General features: G+C 46.8%; 2 protein-coding genes across 2 annotated transcripts in view; both read right to left on the bottom strand.

The window, feature by feature from the left end:
* ttc1 (tetratricopeptide repeat domain 1) overlaps nucleotides 1-1,645 on the bottom strand; it is a 5,649-nt gene extending 4,004 nt beyond the window's left edge. The window contains exons 1-2 of the mRNA XM_008304008.1: nucleotides 1,216-1,645; nucleotides 7-602 (exon numbers count right to left, since the gene is read on the bottom strand). Of these exons, the coding sequence (XP_008302230.1) occupies nucleotides 7-593 (587 nt within the window). The 5' untranslated portion in view covers nucleotides 594-602; nucleotides 1,216-1,645. The remainder of the gene's footprint in view (nucleotides 1-6; nucleotides 603-1,215) is intronic.
* Nucleotides 1,646-5,371: 3,726 nt separating this feature from the next.
* LOC103373993 (serine protease 30-like) lies at nucleotides 5,372-6,706 on the bottom strand. The gene is made up of 4 exons (XM_008304005.1): nucleotides 6,666-6,706; nucleotides 6,041-6,180; nucleotides 5,682-5,736; nucleotides 5,372-5,594 (listed from the first exon to the last, which is right to left on the bottom strand). The coding sequence occupies exons 2-4, from the start codon at nucleotides 6,083-6,085 to the stop codon at nucleotides 5,440-5,442; spliced, it is 255 nt and encodes an 84-aa protein (XP_008302227.1). The 5' UTR covers nucleotides 6,086-6,180; nucleotides 6,666-6,706; the 3' UTR covers nucleotides 5,372-5,439.
* Nucleotides 6,707-8,125: the final 1,419 nt, after the last annotated feature.

Below are 8,125 nucleotides of genomic sequence, written 5' to 3'. Positions count from 1 at the left end.
CCCTGCAGCTCGTCCTGCAGCCTGTCGCCCTGCAGCTCGTCCTGCAGCCTGTCGCCCTGCAGCCTGTTGCCCTGCAGCTCGTCCTGCAGCCTGTCGCCCTGCAGCCTGTCGCCCTGCAGCCTGTCGCCCTGCAGCTCGTCGCCCTGCAGCTCGCCCTGCAGCTCGTCACCCTGCAGCTCGTCCTGCAGCCTGTCGCCCTGCAGCTCGTCGCCCTGCAGCCTGTCGCCCTGCAGCCTGTCGCCCTGCAGCTCGTCACCCTGCAGCTCGCCCTGCAGCCTGTCGCCCTGCAGCTCGCCCTGCAGCCTGTCGCCCTGCAGCTCGTCCTGCAGCCTGTCGCCCTGCAGCCTGTCGCCCTGCAGCTCGTCCTGCAGCCTGTCGCCCTGCAGCCTGTCGCCCTGCAGAACCTGTGGTCGTCCTCCCTCTATGTTATCATACTGTGTGGGGTTCTCTTTGCCTTTGACTCCGCCCCCCTCTGTGGCATCAGGAGGCTCCAGAGTCTCCTGGCAGTCGTAGAAGTCGTCTTCCTCCTCATCTCTGGGCTGCTGTCGAGGTTTTGAGCCGCTCCGTCTGCGCTCGTCTCCTCGGCTGCTCATCCTGAAGCTCTGCAGCACAAAACACAGTTCAGCACACTGATCCAAATCACACGGTTCCTGATTCTGCGCTGGTTCTGTGAACAGCACGAGTCCAGGTCCAGCTGTTCAGCTGCTGGTTTTATGTGACAAAGTCAGAAGATGCATTACTTGAAGGACTTCAGTGCAGTAGAATAACAACAGCAACACATCTCAGAAAAACCTGAACATCGTCTTTACTGCAGAGCCCAATAGCAAATCTGAATTAAAACTAGAGTCAGAACTGAAACAGGTACGGTCAGGTTCAGATTCTCACTGAGGAGATCATCATGTCTGAGGTCCATCCCGACGAAGACTCAGGACCCACTGAGAAACCACAGAACAAGACAGTTCAGAAGTCCATAGAGAATCTGTCTGTTTTTAGTTACTTCAATCCGTGATTGTCTGCAGACAGCAGCTGCTTTAATGAGGGCTGCTCCCAATTCATCTGATCACTTTCACAATCAGCTGATCAGTAGTGTCGTCTTCAACGCTGCCTACTGAAATGACTGAGAACACTGCTGCTCGACCTGCTTCATGGTTCCGACTGTGATCGATACCGCAGAAAAACGCGAACCATCAGAAGACTGAAACAACCAGTGCTCACCTTTGATCAGCTGGAACAGCGAAGCTTCACATCAAAGACTTTCAAACCAAACTGGACTTTCAGAAAAGCAGCAGCTCGATCAGTTCGTATTATTCTGATTTACTTATCGATCCGTATTGACTGGTGCTGCCGGTGTGTTACAGTAAAACCTCCTGAACACTAAAGTCTGCTGTTTTCTCAACGGACTTTTGAACGTACAGTTGACCACAACAAACAGCAAACAACTGTGCTAGTTGTAGTAAATGAAGCTGCAGGTGAACGGAGCTATATGCTAACTAGCTGCTACCTGCTAAGCTAACGGTCAGCTGCGGACCGTCGCCATGACGTCAGCCACCTCGTTCATCACAGCTCAGCGTGACGTCAGCGGTGTCACGGACACGGAGGTGAAACGATGAAAACCTTAAAAACGGCAGTTAGGGTTCGGGTTCGGGTCTCACCTGAAAACACCGACGCCTCTGACGGCACTTCCTGAGATGACGCGCTGCTGCTGCTGCTGCTGCTGCTTCTTCTTCTGCTTCTTCTTCTGTGCGCAGGTCGCTCAGCGCCGCCACCGGCAGCAGGTGGAACAGCAAGCCCATGTTCGAACCGGTGGAGCGGGTCATAGTCAGGAAAAAATATCAAAATCTGGCAACTAAATCGTTACCAAACAACTTCTTCACCAACATGTTTGTACAGGTGTGTAATAACATGCCTTAAAATGTTGAAGTTCAGCTCTGGTGGGAAACCCTGAGAAACACCTGCTCAAGTTAAGGCACCCATAAATGATTGATGAAAAATGGGTTTTTTAAAAATCGGGCCTGAAGTAACTCATGAGGATCAAATCAGGGTTTGTTCATGATTCTGAGTTGGCTGTTAGCATTTATATTTCACCACCTGCACTCCATTGTTGAAAAAGACCAGACTGGAGGCACCTCGCAGCCCTAAATGCTGAATATAAATCAGTACATGAGTTTTGTTTTCCTGCAACAATGCAAATAACTGGTGGTGGGACTGGGTTCCTGGAGTTACTTTTCAGAGTGTCCATGCATGTTCAGGTCACACACACTGTGTAGCACATAGAAATAATGTTGGTAATCCTAACTGACCTGAAGCAGGAACAGGTTAGTCTGGTTTAATGTCAGACAGTGAGAGTCTTTTTATACCGTGTATGTAAACTTCTGGTTTCAGCTGGGCGGCTACACGGCGCTGTTACTGAACCTGTGCTGAAATGTCTCAACTACAACTCTGCTAAAATAAACGCTGCATCCGTTTAATCAGATCACCAACAGGAGGCCTCTTCCATGAATGTGTCACACTTACAGGCTTCAGAAGTTGTATTTTATACATGGTGCAGGGCCGTCTGAGGTTCAAGGGGTTAGCATTGAGGTTCTAGTTTGCTGTGGTGATAAACTGGACTAGAAACACTTCTGATGTTGATGTAACATCAGAATCACATTCCAGCTTAATGCGGTGCAGCACAGCCCTCCCACCGGCTACCACCTCAGTCATGAACAAAGCCAATAAAACTAATAAATTAGCACCTCTTGCCTTTAAAGGGGGAAGATTTCTTTCATACTGGATTGTATGGATGTATCTGATAAAAGTGCAGTTGATTGTAATTCATGAGCCTCGTCCTCTTTGGTTTGGTAGATTAATAGTAGAACCACTGAGTTGTTTATTGTGGTGGTGAATCTCCTGTCAGGTTGGTACACATTTCATCAAAAGATGGTTTGAACAGGAAAATAAAGCTCAAGTTAACTCTTTAAACACAGACATCATTGAACTGGCTGCAGGCTGAACTTAGCTGTTATATACCTGAACCACATGGAGACATTTATACACTTGACTCTGCTCAGAAATCTGTCAGAACTCAGCCAACCAGAGGCCAAGCAGCAGCTCAAACACTGTGAAAACTTTTCCAACAAAAGTCACCATGAGCGAACAAAGCTGGCCTTCACATTACTTCTACGAGCGCTTTTTAAATGGAGAGTTCTCCGCTGCAGTCACCAAGGTGGACGATGTCCAGTTTAAAGTCCACAAAGTGGTCCTGAGTCCCTGCACAGCGTATTTCCAGTGAGTTGGTGATCAGACATCAGGGGAGGAAAACTGATGTATTTTAGTCTGTTCAATAATCAGATCAACATGGTTTTGTTGTAATTAATGATCTGGAGCCTGAGAAACAACATTTAAACTGAATCATGTAGCATCTGTGATTAAACAGGTTTCCCACATAGAGCTGTGTGAAAGAAAAAAAGATCATAAATCCTACATAATGGACATAAAAAGAAGACAAAGTCACATATTTCATTTGTTCATGATTAGTTCAGACATTTACCAACAGCTGATTTCATGTTTTCTCTCAGTCAGCGGGTGAAGATACCAGTTTAGAAGAAATGTCGTTTTTACAAACACTGGACTGATTCAGACAGTGTTTTAAATTCATCTTTGACTTTCACCAGGTCTGCTCATATTGTTGTTTTAAAAATATTAATCACAGAGAAATTGTAAAATCCATTTTTCATCAATCATTTATGGGTGCCTTAACTTAGCAGGTGTTTCTCAGGGTTTCCCACCAGAGCTGAACTTCAACATTTAAGGCATGTTATTACACACCTGTACAAACACATTAGTGAAGAAGTTGTTTGGTAACAATTTAGTTGCCAGATTTGTGAAAAGTCTCATAAAATGCCCTTAGTATCAGTGTCCCCATAGATATGTATAATAAAGGCAAGATGTCTCGGCCAATGGAATCTCACGGCCACACTGGCGGCCATCTTGGTACAGTCAGCTCGCTCACCCATAGCATTGTGTTGTAGTGTTGCACATACTTTTTAAACAACCAGAACTTGCTCAATTTTCTACCGATTTTCAAACGGTTTGGTTTGTTATAAACGTCAGAGGTGTAGTTATAACTCTACACTGATGGATAATGATGTTACACTCTCACGACCAACAACAATTAGTACTTTAATTATTATATATTTTATTTATGTTTTTGTAATTTGAATTCCAAACATTATCTACAGCTTAAAAATCGCCCAGGAGACAGAGAAGGCCTTGATGCACAAAAGTTCTGAAGGGATTTGACGTTTCTCAAACGGTTGTCGAATGGCGAGCCGTTAAAGTTGATGAGCTGTCTATGGGACATGTGCCGACATGCTGTGACATTTGGTCATCTACACAAAAAACTAAAGGTCCTACAGCTTTAAAAATGACACTGAGGGCTTCCTAGCAAGATTTACCACAAAAATATGTTGTTTTTACACATATTTGGTGAAAATTGTGGCTGTATGGGAGAGTTAAAGTGAGTAACACTCTCTGCTCTCTCAGCCAGGGGCATGAAGAACGATGACATCATCACAGGTCCGTGCAGCTGGTCATGTGACTCGTCATGTGACTCACTGACAGTCTGAGGCTGAGCAGAGAGAAAAATGGCTCCTTCAACTTCAAGCTACATATCTCTACAGTGGTAGCAGATAGCAACACTATGAAAATTGCCTGTGAGTCGGTCAAAGTCTAGTGAAGGGGAATACATTGTCAAAATGGAGGTCAGACGGCCATGAGGTTGCAATACGGACCGAGGACCCGACCAACACTGCTTGCAGCTTTAATTTATGAATTGTCTTTAGTTTTGTCCTTCTTCTTTTTGCCATTGCTCAGCCCGGACAACAGTCACGTTACATTTAGCTTCACAGACTGTATGAGCATGTGGAGAATAAAACGGTTGAATCCTGAGTCTTGGCCCTCATTCTGTGGTCTGTAGGCTGATTTTAAGAGGGTGTTCTTACGGAGGAAGTGATGGATGATGTCTTCTGTCTGTGACAGTCGTTCTGTCCTTATCTCAGGTTCTGAACTGGTTGTTTTTTATGGACTATGATTACAAACGCATCTGTTTCCAGATTTATTGATGATTAGAACAAGGAATCAGTCCATCACACCTTCTAACCCTTCAGACCCTAACCCAGATCTTCTCTGGGTTTGTCTCTGTTTTCTGAGCTTGATTTCTTTTCCTTGTTCTGAATCTGTACCAACAAAGTTTATTCAAGTCTTCATCTCATCACCTGGTTGCTGATGTTAAAGAAGACAATAATCAAAATCTGATATTTTCTGAATGTTTTATTCAGTATTTCAGACGTTTAAATTGTTTTTGACACGTGACTGGCATGTTCTGGTTTGAAAGTGGTTTGGATGCTGTGAGTTCAACGTTTGATGGTTTGATTATTGATTTGTAATTAGAGAAAAAGTTTACAGTGAGAGTTTGAAGTTTGAGGAGAGCGGGGATGAAGAGGAGGAGGAGGAGGAACGTCTGGTCTGGGCAATCCAAGAGGCGAAGGCGGAGACTCGGGCGTAGACCCCAGGTCTCTGTGGACGCCCACAGCCAATCCCGAATGAGGTCACACCTGTCGGAACCAATCAGAGTGCAGAATGTCCTCAGACCTAGCTCGTGTTTCCTGATGTATCGTTGAGTGTGTGTGTGTGTGACTGACCAATCAGAGTCCAGTGTCCATCATCCAGACACACCAGTGGACCGCCAGAGTCGCCCTGCAGGTTCAAACAACACGACAACTTTACGCATAAGAACTCAGAGACGGAACAAGAGAAACTTTATTAACCTGCAGCTGACGGAAAAAATAAAGTCCAAACTGACTCAACATTGTCCAGAACAAGCCACGGTCGGTCCACAGTCACTCAGACTTTATTCAAAATGAGCAAACCTCAATGACCAATCAGATCACAAGTGTCACACCTGCTGTCTCAGGTGAGTAATGTAAAAACTCCGTTACAGTCACTTTGCTTCATGTCTGTGGTTGACGTATGGAGAACTGGAGAGTCCAGGTGAGCTCACCTGACAGGAGTCGACCCCTCCTTCGGGGTATCCGGCACACAGCATGCTGGAGGTGATGGTGTACTCAGGTAACTGATGCTGACACTGATCCTGAGCCACCAGAGGAACCTCGGCCTCCTGGAGAACATCAGGGGAAGAACCTGAGGGAGAGAATGTCAATGTTCCACCATCAGTAGAAAGATGTTCCACCATCAGCTGAATGTATCTCCACCAACTGGCTCCTCTGTTCTCTGGTTCTGATCCATGCTGCATTCATTCATTGATCCAGCAGGTTGGATTCTCCTCTCAGTCTCTCTGAGAAGGTTCTGTTTCTACAGGATCAGAACCAGGAGGAGGAATTTCTGGTTCTACTGGATCAGAACCAGGATGAGGAAGGTTCTGGTTCTACAGGGTCAGAACCAAGAAGAGGAAGGTTCTGGTTCTACAGGACCAGAACCAGGAGGAAGAAGGTTCTAGTTTTACAGGGTCAGAACCAGGAAGAGTAAGGTTGTGGTTCGACAAGGTCAGAACCAGGAGGAGGAAAGTTGAGGTTCTACAGACTGTACTGTTTGTCACACATGAGGAGTTCAGGGATCATCAGAAAGTAGGAAATCTGAGGACTTCACAGTGTGTGTGTGTGTTTCACCTTCTTCAGCTTCTCTTCCCCAACCAGCGATGAAACATTCTGTTCCTGCCGGGAAACGCTGAGCTGCAGCTGCTAAACACACCGGCTGGACCCACTCTGACACACACACACACACACACACACACACACAGGTAAACACAGCTGCTGGACCCACTGTGACACACAGGCAGGTGTTTCCTCTCAGGTGTGGCTGCAGGTGAGTGTTTCTGATGTTGTCGGTGCTGTTACTGACCGGTGAAGCTGATTGGCTGCTGCAGGTGCATCATGGCGATGTCGGCCTGCTTGCTCATCCTGTCGTACTGTTGGTGGATGATCACGCGATCGACTTGTCGGGTCTGAACGTGCTTCGAGTTGATGTCGCTCTGAGAGTGAAGCCCGAGAACGGCGCGCCAGGACTGAAGGTGGACGTTCCTCCTGCAGAGACACATCATGCCTTCATGAACATGAACTGATCGGCGCCACCTGCAGGCTGAAGACACGACAACATGCTGCTCCAAGTTGTTCACAGTAGCTGACAAACACGGTCCAAGTCACCCCAAAGTGTCCCAATGACTCCAAGCGGCAACTTGACTCGGTACGTCACGCCCTCCACCTCTGGCTCTGCCTAGTGGCAGTTCGGTTCCCCCCCTCTTCTTTCTCCTCCCCCCAGGTGGGCGTGCTCTGGCAGGTGATTCAGCAGATTACCTGAGTGTCTTCACCTGCAGCGGGGCGTGCTCATCAATCATCTTTGCTAATCCAAGCTCTGTACCTGCCTCTCCACCTCCAACAACCCGGTTATGTTCATCATCACCTGTAATCATTCATTCATCGTCTCTATACAAGGAGGGGATGAGCAGACTCTACTTCCTGAGGAAGCTGAGATCCTTCAGCGTGTGCAGCAACATGTGGAACATTTTCTATCAGTCTGTTGTTGCCAGTGTTCTCTGCTGTAGTCTGCTGGGGAGGCAGCATCAGAGCCGGCGACACCAGCAGACTGAACAGACTGATCAGGAAGGCTGGCTCCGGTACCGGCGGTGGTGGAGAGGAGGACTCTGAACAAGCTGGTATCTATTGTGGATCAGCCCGACCACCCTCTCCACCCCCTTCTGGACAGGCAGCGGAGCTCCTTCTCAAACAGACTGATTCAGCTCCGCTGTACAAGGACCGGTACCGGAAGTCCGTCCTGCCCAGAGCAGTAACCCTGAACAACACCTGGCCTGTGTCTGGCACAGAGCGTTCTCAGCCCTCTGCTCTGTCAAACCCTCTGTCTTTGCACTGTTTGTTCAATTTGCACATTTGTACAGTTATTTTATTTATTTATTTTATTTTTATTTCACTTTATTTGTATTTTTTTAAAATATTGTTTAACTTTATCCCTTTTCTGTTGTGATTGCTGTTTTTTCTTGCTGCTGCTGTATCACAGTAATTTCCCAGACTGGGATAAATAAAGTATTTTTCTATTCTATTCGATCACCATGTCC

This window comes from Stegastes partitus, unplaced genomic scaffold (assembly GCF_000690725.1).
Source record: "Stegastes partitus isolate 25-593 unplaced genomic scaffold, Stegastes_partitus-1.0.2 Scaffold2114, whole genome shotgun sequence".
Taxonomy (NCBI): domain Eukaryota; kingdom Metazoa; phylum Chordata; class Actinopteri; family Pomacentridae; genus Stegastes; species Stegastes partitus.
This window is presented reverse-complemented; position numbering and strand designations above follow the sequence as displayed.

Coding starts and splice junctions, on each gene's coding strand:
- LOC103373993 (XM_008304005.1), bottom strand. CDS start 6,085: ATGCTGTGTGCCGGATACCCCGAAGGAGGGGTCGACTCCTGTCAG. Junction 5,737..6,040: donor GAGGGGTCGACTCCTGTCAG/GTGAGCTCACCT, acceptor TTGAACCTGCAG/GGCGACTCTGGCGGTCCACT. Junction 5,595..5,681: donor TGGACACTGGACTCTGATTG/GTCAGTCACACA, acceptor TGGTTCCGACAG/GTGTGACCTCATTCGGGATT.